The sequence below is a fragment of the Dendrobates tinctorius genome, unplaced genomic scaffold (assembly GCF_039654945.1).
Source record: "Dendrobates tinctorius isolate UK_male_01 unplaced genomic scaffold, ASM3965494v1 ptg000063l, whole genome shotgun sequence".
In the NCBI taxonomy this organism is placed as follows: Eukaryota; Metazoa; Chordata; class Amphibia; order Anura; family Dendrobatidae; genus Dendrobates; species Dendrobates tinctorius.
Genome location: NW_027361731.1, coordinates 32,751,273 through 32,770,562, shown reverse-complemented (window position 1 = coordinate 32,770,562; position 19,290 = coordinate 32,751,273). Strand labels below are relative to the sequence as shown.

Genomic DNA, 19,290 nt, shown 5'->3' with positions numbered 1-19,290 from the left:
TAAAAATAAAACAAATGACATACTCGCCTCTCCGTCGCTGGGTGTCAGATACTCACCTGTCCTGCGTCCATGACTGCTCACCGCTATCTGCCATGTCATCGGTCAGTGACGTTCAGACTGCAGGGGGCGCAGCACGCACTAACCACGTCACCGTGCCCTCTGCTGTCTGAAGTCACTGACCGATGACAGACAGCAGCAAGCAGCCATGGATGCAGAACAGGTGAGTATCGCTATACTTACCCATCCTGACGCTGTCTCTTGAGCCCCAGCTTCTCCACTCTCTTCCTGCGTTCAGCGGTCACGTGATACCGCTCATTAAAACTCATGAATATGCGCATATTCATGAGTTTTAACAAGCGATACCATGTGGCCGCTGAAGGCAGGAAGAGAGCGCGAAGAAGCTGGGGGCTCAAGAGACAGCGTCACGACGGGTAAGTATGACCTGACACCTCCGACCCCCCTGGTGTATATGACTCGAATATAAGCCGAGAGGGGGACTTTCAGCCCCAAAAAATGGGCTGAAAATCTTGGCTTATATTCGAGTATACTGTATACGGTACTTTCAGCATGGGACATTGTTTTGATAAAATGACCCCTTCTCCATTGTTGGGGTACAATTTCAAGACCCATTACTTCCATAAGTTGTGCCGCACCTCGATGACCTTCTGTAAGATGCTTTGATAAAGGATGGTTAAGACATTTCTGTGTGATATTTCTAATGTGCTGACTTTCAGTGGGCGTTTTGTGCGCCCAACATAGATCTTATCACATGGGCATTTTATGGTATAAATGACACCCTCGGAGGAACATGTGATAACATTTTTTATTTTATGTCCTTTGCCACCTTTATTCCCAATTTTTATGGGTTTGAACCTGTCTGCACATTTTGCAGTGGCGGCAGGGAAAGAAGTCTTTGAAGGCATTTTGTAGGAACGTAGAGTGCTTTAGAGGGTGGTTTGTCTGCACAGTGGGGACAATAATGTTCCCCAAACTACAGAAATTAGACGTGTGGATAATTAAGATGAAATGCTGTGTCGTCACACCAGATTTATGTATATTTTTATGTTTGCTGTCACTAAGGCCAAGTTCACATTAGCGTTCGGGGGCTTTGTGGACAGCTGCGTACTTCCTCCCCGAATCTCCGCCCACTTCCGCACTTCCGTTTAGGTCCGCCTACTTCTGCATGCGTCCTGCGTGCCCATCTTTAACATTGGGTACGCAGGACATGCGTTCCCACGCGGTCGGCAGGCGCGTCAAAACGACTCATGCAGGACGAGTTGACATTTATTGGTATAATTTTCGGACACATGACATTATGTGATCGCTTTCTATTCCGATTTTTGGGATGCAGAATGAACAAAAAACAGTAATTCATATTTTTTTTTTGTCTTTCCGCATGTGGTAAAATTGATAAGGCAGATTTATTCTTCGGGTCAGTACTATTACAGCAATACCTCATTTTTTTTTTATGTTTCAGTGCTTTTACACAATAAAACCTGTTTTATAGAAAAAAAGAATCACACTATTATGAGAGCTATAGTTTTTTTATTTTTCTGCTGACGGGCCCGTATGGCAGCTTGTTTTTTTGCAAGACAAGATGACATTTTCAGCTGTACAATTTTTATGTAGATTTGGTGTTTTTTATCGTGTTGTTTTTCATGTTTTGTTCAACAATATGCTGATAAAGCATAGTTTTTGATTTGTTTTTAAGGTGTTCACTGAAGGGGTTAACTAGTGGGACAGTTTTATAGGTCGGGTCGTTCCAGAAGGGGCGATACCCAATACTGTATGTATCTTTTTTTTTATTTTAATCTTTACATAAATATATTTATTGGATTAATATTTTTACTTTTTCTTGCTCTTTATTTTGTGATTTTTTTTTTTTTTAATTTTTTTTTATTAAAGGGAATCTGTCACCTATTTTTTCACATATAAGATGCGGCCACCACCATTAGGGGCTTATCTACATTATTCTGTAATGCTGTAGATAAACCCCTGATGTAACCTGAAAGGTAAGAAAAACGAGTTATATTATACTCTCCCAGGGGGCAGTGCGGTCCCGGTCCGATGGGTGTCGTGGTCCGGCGCCTCCCATCTTCTAGCGATGACGTCCTCTTCCTTGCTTCCCGTCGCGGCTCCTGCGCTCGCGTAATTCTCTGCCTTGTTGAGGGCAGAGCAGAGTACTGCAGTGCGCAGGCGCCAGGAAAGGTCAGAGAGGTCCGGTGCCTGCGTACTGCAGTACTCTGCTCTGCCCTCAATAGGACAGAGCAGTACACCTGCGCCGGAGCCACGACAGGAAGCAAAGAAGATGTCATTGCTAGAAGATGGGAGGACTCGGAGCCGGACCGTGACACCCATCGGACCGGACCGCCGGGTGAGTATAATCTAACTTTTTTCTTATCTTTCAGGTTACATCAGGGGCTTATCTACAGTATTACAGAATAATGTAGATAAGCCCCTGATGGCGGTGGCCGCATCTTATATGCGAAAAAATAGGTGACAGATTCCCTTTAACTTTTTTTCTACTCTTTTACATTGTCCCCGGATGGGACATCAGCTGTATAATGACAGATCGCTGATCTACCTGATCACAGCGCCATATCTATACGGCAGTTTGCAGGAGCACAGCTCCAGTGCAGGGTATATACGGCGCAAGTCAGGAGGGGGTTTAAAGATGCTGTCTATGAATGGATGGATGAGCCAAGTTGTGCCCTTTTAAATACCTGTGCCTTACTATACAGACAATAGGAGATATTCCTTCTAGTACAGACTATTTGCTAACATCCCTCTAAGCTGAGAATCCAGGAGCAAAGGTGCCAGGATTGACACCTACCTCCAGCAAAAGCCCCTTTGTGCTTACTATACTGGTATATCCAGTTTCACCCTTTTACATAGTAACATAGTTATTAAGGTTGAAGGAAGACTTGAAGTCCATCTAGTTCAACCCATATCCTATCCTAACTTGCCCTAACATGTTGATCCAGAGGAAGGCAAAAAAAACCCATGTGGCAAACAGTAAGCTTCACATTGGAGAAAAAAATTCCTTCCTGACTCCACATACGGCAATCAGACTAGCTCCCTGGATCAACGCAATATCAAGGAAACTAGTGTATATAACCTGTAATATTATACTTTTCAAGAAAGGCATCCAGGCCCTTCTTAAATTTTAGTAGGGAATCACTCATTACAACATCATATGGCAGAGAGTTCCATAGTCTCACTGCTCTTACAGTAAAGAATCCGCGTCTGTGAGTATGCTTAAACCTTTTTTCTTCCAGATGTAGAGGATGCCTCCTTGTCCCCGTCACAGGTCTAAGAGTAAAAAGACATTGTAATAAGATCACCCCTAAGCCTTTGATTTTCCAAACTAAATAACCCCAAGTGTAATAACCTGTCTTGGTATTGCAGACCCCCCCAGTTCCAACCTTGGTCGCTCTTCTCTGCACCCGCTCCTCCAGTTCAGCTATGTCTTTCTTATACAGCGGAGACCAGAACTGTACACAGTATTCTAAGTGTGGTCGCACTAGTGACTTATAGAGGTAAAATTATGTTCTCCACATGAGCATCTATGCCTCTTTTAATGCATCCCATTATTTTATTTGCCTTTGTAGCAGCTGCCTGACACTGGCCACTAAATGTGAGTTTGTCGTCCACCCATACACCCAGGTCTTTTTCAGTGACAGTTTTGCCCAGTGATTCCCAATTAAGCACATAATTATACATCTTGTTCGTTCTACCCAAGTGCATGACCTTACATTTATCCCCATTAAAGCTCATTTGCCATTTATCAGTCCAAGCTTCTAGTTTACATAAATTTTCCTGTAATATAAAATTGTCCTCCTCTGTATTGATTACCCTGCAGAGTTTAGTGTCATCTGCAAATATTGAAATTCTACTCTCTATGCCACCTACAAGGTCATTAATAAATATGTTAAAAAGAAGCAGGCCCAATACTGACTCCTGTGGTACCCCACTGCTAACAGTGACCCAGTCCGAGTGTGCTCCATTAATAACCACCCTTTGTTTCCTATCCCTGAGCCAGCTCATAACCCACCTACACATATTTTCCCCTATCCCCATTGTTCTCATTTTATGTATCAACCTTTTGTGTGGCACCATATCAAAAGCTTTTGAAAAGTCCATGTACACTACGTCCACTGCATTCCCTTGGCCCACTCCGGAACTTACCTCTTCATAAAAGCTTATCAGATTAGTCTGACAGGAACGGTACATCGTAAACCCATGTTGATATTGGGCCAAGAGGTTATTCTCCTTCAGGTACTCCAGCATAGTATCTCTTAGAAAACCCTCCAGGATTTTACCCACAGTTGAGGTTAAACGATTACTGGCCTTTAATTTCCAAGTTCAGTTTTTGTCCCCTTTTTGAATATTGGCCCCACATTTGCCATACGCCAGTTCTGTGGTACAGACCATGTTATTATGGAACCTTTAAAGATTAAAAATAATGGTCTATCTGTGACTGTACTTAATTCCTGCAGTACTCGGGGGTGTATCCCATCCGGGTCCGGGCATTTGTCAACTTTAGTGATTTTTAGATGCCGCCGTACTTCCTGCTGGGTTAAGCAGTTTGTCAACTAAATGTAACTACTGCCTGATTGATTTCAATTATTGATTATTTATTTCCTTCACACTCTCTACATGAGTTTTTAGATGAAGACGATATGATTACCAGGAATAACATTACCACATAAAAAATAGTTTCTACCCTGTATGAATTTTCTGATGTACTACGAGTTCAAAACTTGTTGCACAACATTCCCCACATTCTGAACATGAAAATGCCTTCTCTCCTGTGTGAATTCTTTGTCTAAGAAGAACTGATTTCTGGATAAAACATTTCCCACATTCTGGACATGAATATGGTTTCTCTCCTGTCTGATTCCAATTATCGATTATTTATTTCCTTCACACTCTTCATCAGTTTTCTTGATGATGAAGATGATTCGCAGGATTAATATTTCCCACATAAAAATAGTTTCTACCCTGTATGAGTTCTCTGATGTACAACAAGTTTTGAACTCGATCTATAACATTTCCCACATTCTGGACATGAATATGGCTTCTCTCCTGTGTGAATTCTTTGATGTGTAATAAGATCTTGTGCCTGGATAAAACATTTCCCACATTCTGGACATGAATATGGCTTCTCACCTGTGTGAATTCTTTGATGTTTAAGAAGATATGATTTATGGATAAAACATTTCCCACATTCTGGACATGAATATGGCTTCTCACCTGTGTGAATTCTTTGATGTGTAATAAGATCTTGTGCCTGGATAAAACATTTCCCACATTCTGGACATGAATATGGCTTCTCACCTGTGTGAATTCTTTGATGTTTAAGAAGATATGATTTATGGATAAAACATTTCCCACATTCTGGACATGAATATGGCTTCTCACCTGTGTGAATTCTTTGATGTTTAAGAAGATATGATTTATGGATAAAACATTTCCCACATTCTGGACATGAATATGGCTTCTCACCTGTGTGAATTCTTTGATGTGTAATAAGATCTTGGAAAAAATATTTCCTTCTTAAAAACTATACAATACAAATGTGACAGGATTGTTGTCTGCATCAGAAATGGAACGGATAACATTCTGAAAAGACCGAGTACGAGAGAGAGAAAAAGAGCAACTGTGGGTACAAGCAGGATCATTAACACGGAAGGCAATGAAAGTATAGCAGAAGTGGAAGGAAATGGGGAAAAAGAGGAAACATCAGGAAGATCCAGCCGCCATTCAAGATCATAACTCAGATGAATGTGGTGGCCCCAGTAGCAAAAAAATGAAGACCACTGTCCCTCTCACCAGGGATAAGTTTATCTTCCACACTATACTTGGAGAAGGAAGTTATGGAAAAGTTATGCTGGCCACTGATAAAGTTCGTAAAGAAAGTGTGGCCCTTAAAATCGTAAAGAAAAGCCTAATCTCAGACCCTGAATGCCTTGTAGAACACCATGTCCTGAAACTTGCCCACAACAGCAGATTCCTTACACATTGCTATGCGGCATTTCAGACTGAACATCATGCCTATTTTGTCACCGAGCTGGCCTGTGGAGGGGATCTGCGAGACTATATAAATAACAGTACCATTCCCCTAAAGGACCCTGTAACCTTTATAGCAGCAGAAATCGTTTGTGGTCTGCTATTCCTGCACTCCCACAACATCATTCACCGGGACTTAAAACCAGATAACATCCTGCTGACTGCTGATGGCTACATAAAAATTGCTGATTTTGGACTAGCTCTATGTGAGTTTGATAAGAGATTCAGTACCAGAAATTACGGTGGAGCACCTGGGTATGGTGCGCCAGAAATGATCAAGGGAGACTTTCACGATGCCGGACTAGACTGGTTCGCCTTCGGTGTCATATTATATAACATGATTCTCCAAGACTCACCATTTGAAGGAGACACCATTGAAGAGACTAAGAGTAATGTCATGCACCATGAACCATCATATAAAAACCTCGCTGACTACACTGCTGTTGACATTATGTCCAGACTCCTATGCAAAGACCCTTCTGTCTGGCTAGGGGTAAATGGCAAAATCAAAAAACTCCCCTTCTTTTCAAATGTAAACTTGGCAGACATAAGGACAGGAAAAGCACCATCTCCAGTGATAACAGGATATAATATGGATGTGAGCATGAGGCAGCGAATCCCAGCACCAAGCAGTGGAGACCTAAACGAGCCAATTCCTGCTGAAGAACAGAAGATTTTTACTAGTTTGTCATTTGTGTGTCCAGCATGGAGCACAACTTATCACTAAGCAAAATAAAATCATACCATCTAATCTTCCTGTTTTTGTTTTTTTTAACTTAAGACCATCTGCTACAGTTCAATTATAGCCGTACCATCAAATACTAATACCTATTAGTATAATGGGATAAATAGTAGTACACACATATGCAACAGTCAGAAGAGGGAAAAAAACATAAGCTCCATTAAAAACCAGATGTACACTCATCTTGTGAGATATATCATTGATCTATAGGACCAAAAATTTCCAGTTGACAACACTGCGACTCTTCTTACTTTGAGAATCGTGGCTCCTGATCCAAAGTTACTGCCAACTTCAGCGATAACCCAACTCACCAGCACCGCAGGTCCTACACCGGTGTAGAGGAACGTGAACGCTGAGAGCACGAGACACCGCAGCTGAATCGTCTGAAGGATCTTCACAAGCGGCTGTCACCGGCCGGTACAGCGCTTGTATCAGGTACTTATAAACACACTGGCTTCACAGTGAAGGAAGGATTCTGTATTGCATGGAGGATTCTCTCTACACCAGAATTAGAAGAAGTACATCTTAATGATAAAACCCCTAGTATGACTAACTGAAGTCTACCCTATCGTGCTGGTGAATGGTTCCTATAGTCCAATATGCACAGCTAACTTCTCTTGGATTTATTCACCACTTGGGACTAATTACATTGTTTTAACCTGGACTTATATGGGACTATTTGGCAGTTTTTAATGGAGCTTATGTTTTTGTCCCTCTGCTGACTATTGCATATTTGTGTGTACTACTATTTATCCCGTTATACTAATAAGTGTTTTGAGCGCATACTAACTTGTGTTTTATTTGACATTTGGGGTGACAGATATCTAGTATTTGCTGCTGAAACTCTTATGCACTGACGCGCCACTGTACCTACTTTTTAAATACTAATACCAGCACTCAAAGTGCCAACATCATCATGTTTCATGTCATCAGTAGAGATGTGTGGACACCTGGATAGATGTGTCTGAAAAACCCAATTACATTGCATTTTAAAATAATACGGAAAGTTCTGACTAGTCTCATCTGGGAATCATGCCTGGCTTAACAGGATCCAATTGCTTAACATTTTTGATTACATAAACAAGAAATGGAAAAACAGTGTGAATTCTACAATTTCATTTAATGCCCCAGTCAAATGGTCTTGTAGAAATTTGACAGAGTAGACAAGGATCCATCTAAGGCCTCTTTCACACATCCAGTTTGTGCCGTCAGGCACAATCCGGCATGTGTGTAAAAAAACGGATCCGGTTTTTACAGCCGGATGCGTTTTTTGTCATTGAGAAGCACATGCCCTGGATCGCGCCGCATGTGCTTCCGTTTGTTCCGGTTTTTACCGGATCCAGCAGAATTCTTCTGTCCGGTGGCCGGACAGGACGGGTGCTGCTGCGTTTTTTTGTCCGGCAAAAAAAGCCGAACATGGCTGGATGCGGCCCTCCCGGCTCTGCGGGACAATGGTAGTCAATGGAAAGTTCTGGCCGCCGGATCATGCTTCTATCTGATCCGGCCACCGCATGCACGTTTTTAGCATGTGCACTTGCCCGGATCGATCTCTCTCTGTACCCGTTACAGCGTCGACGCCTAAAGCCGGATCACCGTGTCAGGCGCCGTAAGGTGCGCCACATCGACTTACGGTACCTCCGGTTCCGGCACTGCACCATTTCGCCGCACGTCACCGGAATCGGAAAACCGGATGTGTGAAAGTAGCCTAATTTGGATAGCTACTGAATTCAGAAGGTTATAGCTTGATAAAATATTTCCAAACATTGTATTGATCAGTCGCATGAGAAAAAATTGAAAACAAAGTGGACAACTCCTGGGAGAGGATGCCTCTCTAGTCTTACCAAACAGAAAATACCATGTAAAGGGAGTTTTTTTTTTTTTTAATGAACTGTCTCTTTAAAGCTTTGTAGATATTTGACAAGGTTACATAGTTAAGCAATCTAGGTGATACCGTTACACTTAGTGACGCACCAGCGATCCCGACAAAGATTCCTTACCAGGTTGTATCGTTGTCGGGATCGCTGGTGCGTCGCTAAATGGTCGCTAGTAAGCTGTCAATCAGTCAGGATTTATCCAGCGATCCGTATAACGACCTCGGCGGCCGTTGGGACCTTGTCACACAGCAGCGATTCTGACGACTCCCGCCTGCGTCCATGATTTCTGAGTCGCTAACGAGGTTGCTCGTCGGTGTCAAACAGCAATGCGCGCTGGCCAGCGGGATGCCAACGATCAAATGGCCCAGGACATTAGAGCATGATCAGCGACATCGCAGCGGGGGCCTGGTCGCTGCTAAATGTCACATGTAACGAGATCGCTGGCGAGGTCACTATTGCGTCACAAAATCGGTGATGCTTCAGCGATCTCGCTATGTGAGACGGGGCCTTAAATCATGCAGATTAAGTTTCAGCAGGAGTTAAGCAAGATTAAAGACCAAGGACAAAAACCTCAAGTAAGATAAAAAATAAATAATTAAAATTATAAGTTAGAAACTAGCTTCACATCTTGTCCGGATCGGCCTTGTCCATAAGCCCCATATTGTGCATGGCACAACTGTATGTAGAATTCATTCAGGAATTCAAAATAATATTTCTTAATGCATCTGGACAAGGTATTACTTCGAACTGTCGACATTTAGCTCCTCATTTATCCTGAAACCTGAGCCTGACAGGCTTCCAGCTGATTACTACTGAGTTTTTCTTCTCAGACACCAGACTACAGACCCTGTAGGAAATTCCTCGAATAAGGATATGCTTTCCAGTTTCTAATCAAACAGCTGCGTGTAGACAACACAACGCACCTAGATGTTCATGGATGGTCAAATTACCCAGGAAACCACCAAGAAGACACTCATTTTCAAAAGCCTCAAATCCAGGCTTATTGTCATGGTCACGTGTGTCTGGACGCAGATGTTTCCGCAAGGCGAACCCATAACACACGTGACCCTGGATACAGCGCCTCCAGTGGGGCGAATTTAAATAATAAAACGTGCAGATAGATACACCGCCTCCACCTGGCGAATTTAGGAATTACACGTTATACATACATTCTGGAAACCTCGCCTCCAGTAAGGCAAATTAAATAATAAGGGGGACCTGGGAAACATTAACAATGGTGGGCCCTGCGATAGGGAATAGGGAAGTGGAGACCTCCTGAGCTCCCCTGAGCCAGTGTCCCTGCACTCCTTACGTTCCCTATACAGGCTCCGCACCTGTCGCCGCACGCGAACCTTAAACCCTTGCTCGCCCTGAACCTAAACCCTCACTAGGGAGTAGGCCGGTGCGGAAACTAATCCCACCACTGCACTAATAACACACATGAGGGAAAGAGACAATACAGGGGGACACCACTTAGCTTTATGCTCTATGCTTATGCTCCTGCAACAGAGCCCTCCACCTGCGTGCGTCTTCTCCTCCACCCGGATCCATCACCATAACAGGATCCTTCACCATAGTGCAGCCTTGGAGCAGAGTCCACCACCAGTTGCAGCTGCTTAGTAACAGAGTCCCAAAGATGAGTTCAGCTTCTGCCACAAAGGCAAGCATGCTTGAGTCCAGCTCAGCAGCCAAGTCCCACATGGTGAGTGCCACTCTCCATAGTCGCCACTCCACCAGTCCATGCAGACACTTCCTGCCGACACCATCACTGCGACCCCACCACGCCATGCCAGCCCTTCATCCAGACACCATAGCTGACACACTCCCCCCTGGCTAAGCTGCGCAAGACTCCTCCTCAGCTCCATCCTTCCACCAGGCTCTCACCAACTCAGAATCAATGAATGAATATCACCAGCAGTGATTACACACCCTGAGACTCATTTAAAGAGCCCCACACCTGATTCATAATTATGTGCGCATTAAACCTAAAGTGCGATACCACTAACCACCACCGGGGACAGTCAAGTCACTTTGGCAACTTGCCAAAAGGAAAAAACGTTCACTCTGTGCTTTTAAAACTGTCAGATCCACTTCAGATCATGACACTTATGTCCAGACTAGGGATGAGCGAGTACTGAAGTATTCGGACTCGCTATACTCGTACAGAGTATACCATAATACTCGGGTATTCAGTACGAATAGCGAGTCCAATGATAGTCAATGGAAAATGCGAGTAATTGTCTGCTGAACCCTACAAAGTGGTCTGGGGGCTGAGGAAAATGCTAAAAAAAGGCTAAAAAATGTATAAATGTTAAAAAAAATGTATGCTGTAATCAAATGTATATAACATGGGGGCACCTGGTCAGGGGCTGCACGAGTGGTTTTACACCACTGCTTCACTAGAATGTTCAAACACTATTTGAAATCCTGTGGTTTTTTGCTGGCAGAGCGGGACTCGTACGCCACTTACGCAGTGCCAGTGATATATCAGAAGTGCCATAAGAGCGACTGATGGAGGCAATCTTCTGACAGCTAAGGGTGTAAATGGTGTAAGGAGAGCAAGCTGCCCTAGGGGCTGTGTTATGGTTAGCGCAGGAAGAAGGCACCCATCATCATCACAAGGGATTCACAATTATAAATCTTGGACTACTGTCCTTGTTGTGCCACTGCCCACTGTGTAGGCATAGATACAAGAAAGATATACACATATATATATATCTTTATACCATGTTAGCCAGTAGATAGAATAATATTTAGAACTGAGAGTTCTCAGTGGTTGATTCCTTTTAATGGCTAACTGAAAAGATGGTAACAAATTGCAAGCTTTCAAGACTACGCAGGTCTCTTCATCAGGCTAGACTAATACTAAATCTGAAGAACAACATTTATACACAAGACAGCACAGAAATAACACAATAGATAAGACAAAGAATGTGAAGTGGAATAGTCATTGTGGGAGAGAGATGAGCATAAAGACACTGCGTTCCAAATTATTATGCAAATTAGATTTAAGTGTCATAAAGATGTAATTTTTTGTTTTTCAAATAAACTCATAGATGGTATTGTGTATCAGGGCTCTTTGGATCACTGAAATCAATCTCAAACGCCTGTGATAATTAGTTTACCAGGTGAGCCCAATTAAAGGAAAACTACTTAAGAATGATGTTCCACATTATTAAGCAGGGCACAGGTTTCAAGGAATTTAGGAAAGAAAAAGGATCTCTCTGCTGCTGAAAAGCATCAAATAGTGCAATGCCTTGGTCAAGAGATGAAAACATTAGATATTTCCCAAAAACTTAAAAGTGATCATCGTACTGTTAAGAGATTTGTGGTTGATTCTGAGCACAGACATGTTTGTGCTGATAAAGGCAGAATGAGGAAGGTTTCTGCCAGGCAAGTTCATCGGATTAAGAGAGCAGCTGCTAAAAAGCCATTACAAACCAGCAAGCAGATATTTAAAGTTGCTGGTGCCTCTGGAGTCCCTCAAACATCAAGGTGTAGGATCCGTCAAAGGCATGCTGTGGTGCATAAACCTACTATTCGGCCACCCCTAAACAGTGTTCACAAGCAGAAATGGTTGCAGTGGGCCCAGACATACATGAAGACTAATTTTCAGTCTTGTTTACTGATGAGTGTCGAGCAACCCTGGATGGTCCAGATGGATGGAGTAGTGGATGGTTGGTGGATGGCCACTATGTCCAAACAAGGCTGCGACATCAGCAAGGAGGTGGAGGAGTCATGTTTTGGGGATGGAATCATAGGGAAACAGCTGGTAGGGCTCTTTAAGGTTTCTGAAGGTGTGAAAATGACCTCTGCAAAGTATATAGAGTTTCTGACTGACAGCTGTCTTCCATGGTATAAAAAGCAGAAATGTGCCTTCAGGAGCAAAATCATCTTCATGCACAACAACGCACTATTTCATGCTGCAAAGAATCCCTCTTGCATGAGGACTGGGAGAACTTGGGATCACCAGGATCCATGGCCTGAGCAAACTGTCACACTTGCTGTTGGTACACGTGGTTAATGGACCCACTGTGTCATGGGGCGGGGTGTAGTTAAGGCTAGTTTCACACTAGAGTTTCCTGGAGCTGCGCAAGGCCGCCGCTAAGCTCAGCCCACAGCCGCGCCTCTACCTGTCAGCTCCGCCTATGGGAGCATGACGCTGCATGCGACCTGTGTACCCCATCTTTAGCATTGGGTACGCAGGCCGTGCGCAGGTATGCATTTGCCGACATATGCGTCTGTTTGACGGTGCGCCGAGAGCACCAAAATGCAACATTGTGTTTGGCGCAGGTTGGCGCACCGTCAAAAGGATGCATGCGCCGGCAAACGCATACCTGCGCACGGCCTGCGTACCCAATGCTAAAGATAGGGTACGCAGGTTGCATGCAGCGTCATGCGCCCATAGGCGGAACTGACGGAGGAGGCGCGGTTATGGGCGGAGCTTAGGCTAGTTTCACCCTGCCGCGCCCCCTCCTGACATCACCGCCTATTATCACATATGGCCGCATGCGACCTGCGCACCCCATCTTTAATATAGGGTGCGCAGACCGTGCGCTAGTAGGATTTTTGAGTGCTCTGCGCACTTTTGAAGGTGCTCCGAGCACGCCAAAATGCAACATTCTGCGTTCGGCGCACCTTCAGAAGTGCGCAGCGCACTCAAAAATCCTACTAGCGCACGGTCTGCGCACCCTATATTAAAGATAGGGTGCGCAGATCGCATGCGGCCATGTGTGATAATAGGCGGTGATGTCAGGAGGGGGCGTGGTAGGGGGCGGGGCTTATCGGCAGCCATGCGCAGACAGCAGAAACGCTAGTGTGAAACTAGCCTTGGCGGCCGTGCGCAGCCCGACACAGCTCCAGTAAATGCTAGTGTGAAATTAGCCTTAGCGGCTAACTGATTTTCACTTGAGCTCCTGATGGTGGAGTCAGGCTTGAGAAGCAGGTAGCCGCCAGGTACCACTCCGACACAGTCCCTGGTACCGCAGCTACTGATCCCAGGAGGTTGGGTACGCTGGATTGGGACACGGGAGTGGAGCAACAGACAGGAAGGAATATGAGACTGACTGACAATATGGACAATGTGGACTTCAGTGATACATTCTCGTTCAGACACACAGGTCTCAGGCAACGGTTCAGGCACCACCAGCGCGACTACAGGATTCAGGTACCGCCGATGCGGCTTCGGGGTCACGCATAAATTACACAGTACTACAGGGACAGTGCAGCATAGGGAAATAACTATATTAGACTAAAGGGCCTGTCGCACTAAGCGATATCTCTAGCAATATCGCTATAACTTGTGACGTTATAGCGATGTTGCTAGCGATATCGCTGTGTCTGATACCTACGACCCGCTCCCCCGCTGCTTCGCGCGAGAACAGGCTGGACTGTTTCTCGTCGTCAGCTTCCTGCCACGCTTCCTGTGGAGACGAGTGACGAGCGTGGAGCCGGGCGGGAGGACGCAGGATCGTCTCGTCTGACAGGTAAGTAGCGATCCCCGACCCCTGCGATGTCGCTGGTGAGGTCTGCCTGTGTGGCAGCTCAGTAGCGACCACTTAGCGATGCACCAGAGATCCTGACTGCGTCATATCGCTGGTCGGGATCGCTGGTGCATCGCTAAGTGTGACAGTACCTTAAGGACAGGAGACGTGTCAACATACAGTTGCGCAAATACTATACTACTAACAAACATACTCGTCATGTGCAATAGCGTGTACGCTTATGTTATTATTTTTACTTCCCGACATGCGCATTTGACAATGTAGAACGCAGATATTGGCGCTAATAAGAATGGGGTGAGTCATGTTATGTAATTCTTTCCAGCTAATTACAGTACATGATGATCAATTGAGTTATGCAATTTTTGCACAATATCACACTGTGGCACTTTATATTTTGTAAAATAACATTTTTGTAAACAACGTCTTTACACTTGACGTATGTGTATTATAATGTATGGAGAAATACCCTTATGGGGTTACTGTTAATAATGTTCACTCCAATGTACATCTTAAACACTCTGTATATGCATTTGCACATTACTTGAAGAAGGCTCACTCACAAAGCCGAAATGTCGCATGATGGGCTATTAAAGCTACGTGTTTTGGCACTATGATGGTGTGCTGCTTCATATAATGTGTATATATATATATATATATATATATATATTTTATATACACACACACACTCTCTAAACACTGTCCTTCATATACTAGACCCAACACAGAATAAAAGAAAAAAACAAATATAAAATGAATCTGTTCCTGATGCAGTTTATGCCATGACGCTCTACCGATTCCCATCAGGTCACTTAATATTATCCATTCAAAAGACACCATTATAGTCAATGGTGACTATGCCCCGCCCCTTTCTGAGACTTTCCCTTTCGGCAATGATGGAACACTCGCATACATCTGCTGACATCAGTGTTCTACTGACCTCACAGTAGGTGTGTGATATCACCTGCATTGTGACATCACATTCCACAAAGTTCCATGAACTGACTGTAGCCACTGATCTTCAGTTGTGGATGGCTTTGACTACAATATACGTGCGGATTGAGTTTTTGATAATTTGTCATACATTTTTTGGATAATTGCCCTGTTGTTGCCCAACACAACATGGGCTTCACAGGGAAAAGAAAGAGAAAGAATACAGAAAGTCTGGGAAGGAAACAGGCAACACAAGATGGACAAGATCTTGCAAATAACCAGGAACTTCCAACAAAGGTTAGGAAGAAGGACCCTCCCAAAAAATCTGGGCAGGTTGGTCAAGTATTGCCTGATACTCAGGGAAGTAAAAATATTTCCTTCTTAAAAACTATACAATACAAATGTGACAGGATTGTTGTCTGCATCAGAAATGGAGCGGATAACATTCTGAAAAGACCGAGTACGAGAGAGAGAAAAAGCGCAACTGTGGGTACAAGCAGGATCATTAACACGGAAGGCAATGAAAGTATAGCAGAAGAGGAAGGAAATGGGAAAAAGAGGAAACATCAGGAAGATCCAGCCGCTGTTCAAGATCATAACTCAGATGAATGTGGTGGCCCCAGTAGCAAAAAAATGAAGACCACTGTCCCTCTCACCAGGGATAAGTTTATCTTCCACACTATACTTGGAGAAGGAAGTTATGGAAAAGTTATGCTGGCCACTGATAACGTTTGTAAAGAAAGTGTGGCCCTTAAAATCGTAAAGAAGAAATGCCTAATCTCAGACCCTGAATGCCTTGTAGAACACCATGTCCTGAAACTTGCCCACAACAGCAGATTCCTTACACATTGCTATGCGGCATTTCAGACTGAACATCACGCCTATTTTGTCACCGAGCTGGCCAGTGGAGGGGACCTGCGAGACTATATAAATAATAGTACCATTCCCCTAAAGGACCCTGTAACCTTTATAGCAGCAGAAATCGTTTGTGGTCTGCTATTCCTGCACTCCCACAACATCATTCACCGGGACTTAAAACTGGATAACATCCTGCTGACTGCTGATGGCCACATAAAAATTGCTGATTTTGGACTAGCTCTATGTGAGTTTGATAAGAGATTCAGTACCAGAAATTACGGTGGAGCACCTGGGTATGGTGCGCCAGAAATGATCAAGGGAGACTTTCACGATGCCGGACTAGACTGGTTCGCCTTCGGTGTCATATTATATAACATGATTCTCCAAGACTCACCATTTGAAGGAGACACCATTGAAGAGACTAAGAGTAATGTCATGCACCATGAACCATCATATAAAAACCTCGCTGACTACACTGCTGTTGACATTTTGTCCAGACTCCTATGCAAAGACCCTTCTGTCCGGCTAGGGGTAAATGGCAAAATCAAAAAACACCCCTTCTTTTCAAATGTGAACTGGACAGACATAAGGACAGGAAAAGCACCATCTCCAGTGATAACAGGATATAATATGGATGTGAGCATGAGGCAGCGAATCCCAGCACCAAGCAGTGAAGACCTAAACGAGCCAATTCCTGCTGAAGAACAGAAGATTTTTACTAGTTTGTCATGACGTTGGTATTGTCAAGTGGTTTACCTCAGGGGAGACCAAGCATCCTGGCTTTCCCCGTTACCCCCGCGTGACCATGGAACACCCCACAATCTCACCGGCGCCAACTAAGACACGGACACAAGTATTTTCTTTGGAATTTTTATAGCCACAGCAGCCTTTTATTAAACCAACAAAACACTGTATCATAAATATAAGTACAATGACTTGCACACTGAAGGAGGAGTCCTTGAAGCCACAAGATCATGGTGAAGTAGTCCAAAATACTGTGAACAAACCCCGTCCATTTGCTTCCATCCGTTACCCCACAGGCTCAGGAGCACCAGCACACCAATAGATATTTTGTCCATGAACTACTTGGAGATCCGCCTACTTCCGACGGAAACTCCCCATCCACCTTTCACCAGATCACGACCAGCATACCTTTTAACGGAGGAGACCCAACACACCGAGTCTCCAAAAACCAATTTCCACCGACTTCAAGGACTCCCTCCTCCTCCAAAACTGCCATGACCCAAAATTAAAATAACGCTCCAAGCTGACAAAAAAGGGAGGGAGGGTGGGACTGCTTCGGTGCTGGGAGAGCAGGAAGAGGGAGGGCACACCCCTGACCCTCACCTAAATACCCCCTGACTCCCCTCCCTGTTAACCCCCCCCACTAAACCCTCCAACCCCCCCGTCATGTTGGCCTCCGCCGACGCCTCCTATGGGGGGCTGGGAGGCTTACTCCAGCCACTTCTTGACGTTGGTATTGTCAAGTGATTTACCTCAGGGGAGACCAAGCATCCTGGCTTTCCCCGTTACCCTTACGTGACCATGGAAAACCCCACAACCTCACCGACGCAAACTAAGACACGGACACGAGTATTTTCTTTGGAATTTTTATGGCCACAGCAGCCTTATATTAAACCAACAAAACAACAATAAACACTGTATCATAAATATCATAAGTACAATGACTTGAACACTGAAAGGAGGAGTTCTTGAAGCCACAAGATCATGGTGAAGTAGTCCAAAATACTGTGAACAAACCCCGTCCATTTGCTCCCAGACGATATTCCACAGGCTCAGGAGCACCAGCACACCAATAAATATTGTCCACGAACTACTTGGAGATCCGCCTATTTCCAACGGAAACTCCATCCACCTTTCACCAGATCACGACCAGCATACCTTTTAACGGAGGAGACTCAACACAACGAGTCTCCAAAAAACAATTTCCACCGACTTCAAGGACTCCCCCCTCATCCAAAACCGCCACAACGAGGGGGCCTTGAACACCTCAATGACCCGAGACCCCCCAACCCGCCATGCAACGGCCTTCTCTATACCATCCTGAAGGGCGAGGGCCCAAATATTGGAACCCACCGCATTTAAATGGATCCCATCCGCCAACCAAAAATCACCCTCGCCCTTTCCCAAATTGAAATGCCGCACGGCAATGACAGGAACACCGCACTGCACTTGCTCACTGAGCCCAGGGCGTGTGTCCTGAGTACAAAGACTGTGCACAAAGATACCGGCGGAGCGGGCAGCAGTGGTGACAATGCATGCTCAAGGACCTGAAGCACGTGACTGCTGGGGGTGTGGCCTCAGCGCCACAGAGCCAGGAGCTGCAGGGAAACTCCTAGAAAGGTAACTACAGGACAATGTTACCAAAGGGCATAGACAGAGACAGAAACCAGATCAAGCCAAGGTCAAAGCACGAGATAGCAATACAGTACCAAAGGATTAGACAGAAAGAATATTCAGGACATAGCAATAGATCAGAAAACCAGAACGGGCATTAGACGGTACAATAGGGGTAAACGGTAACTGAGTAACGATAGCCAAGCCAGGAGGTCAGAACCAGAAAAGACAATGGTACCAAAATGAGAGACGGAGTACAGAGTGAAGGAACAAGCCAGGTCATACACGGGAAGCAAACAAACGCAGAGTACACGCACACCAGGGGTCAGACACACCAGAACAGCACAATATAACTGACCGAGAATGCTAGTTTGGAGTGAGTATAAATACCCCTCCCAGATCCAAAGAGAGGCCGGCAAAAGTTAACCCTGTCAGAACAGGACATTAACCATGTCCTAACCATGACAGTACCCCCCTCTTAATGGGGGGCCACTGGACCCCCAGGTTTCTCAGGGTACCTGGCATGAAAAGCCTGCACCAGTCGATCAGCGTGCACCGAACCGGCCGGAACCCACGATCGATCCTCAACGGAATATCCCTTCCAATGGATAAGGTACTGAAGTCTCCGGCGCACCCACCGCGAATCAACGATGCGCCCTACATCGTACTCCAGTTGACCCTCTACCAACACTGGTGGAGCCACAGATGTGGGATCTTCTCTAACTGTCCCCACAGGTTTTAATAGGGACCTGTGGAAGACGTTAGAGATTTTGAAGGAGGTGGGCAACTGTAATCTGTATGCCACCGGGTTGATTACCTCTACAATCTTGTATGGGCCAATAAATTTGGGGCCAAACTTCATAGAGGGTATTTTAAGTTTGATGTTACGAGTGGACAACCAGACTTTTTCCCCCACTGTCAACGCAGGAACCACACCCCTCCTCCTGTCTGC

At 44.8% G+C, this 19,290-nt stretch overlaps 2 protein-coding genes across 2 annotated transcripts in view; both read left to right on the top strand.

The window, feature by feature from the left end:
* Positions 1–19,290, top strand: part of LOC141094128 (uncharacterized) — a 254,798-nt gene that overhangs the window by 24,479 nt on the left and 211,029 nt on the right. The gene's annotated exons all lie outside the window — the stretch shown is intronic.
* On the top strand, positions 2,851–6,823 carry LOC141094116 (protein kinase C delta type-like). Its single transcript, XM_073579853.1, has one exon. The coding sequence runs from the start codon at positions 5,726–5,728 to the stop codon at positions 6,797–6,799; it is 1,074 nt and encodes a 357-aa protein (XP_073435954.1). The 5' UTR covers positions 2,851–5,725; the 3' UTR covers positions 6,800–6,823.

Bases quoted from the DNA above. Each gene is read 5' to 3' on its own strand.
- LOC141094116 (XM_073579853.1), top strand. From the start codon at position 5,726: ATGGGGAAAAAGAGGAAACATCAGGAAGATCCAGCCGCCATTCAAGAT.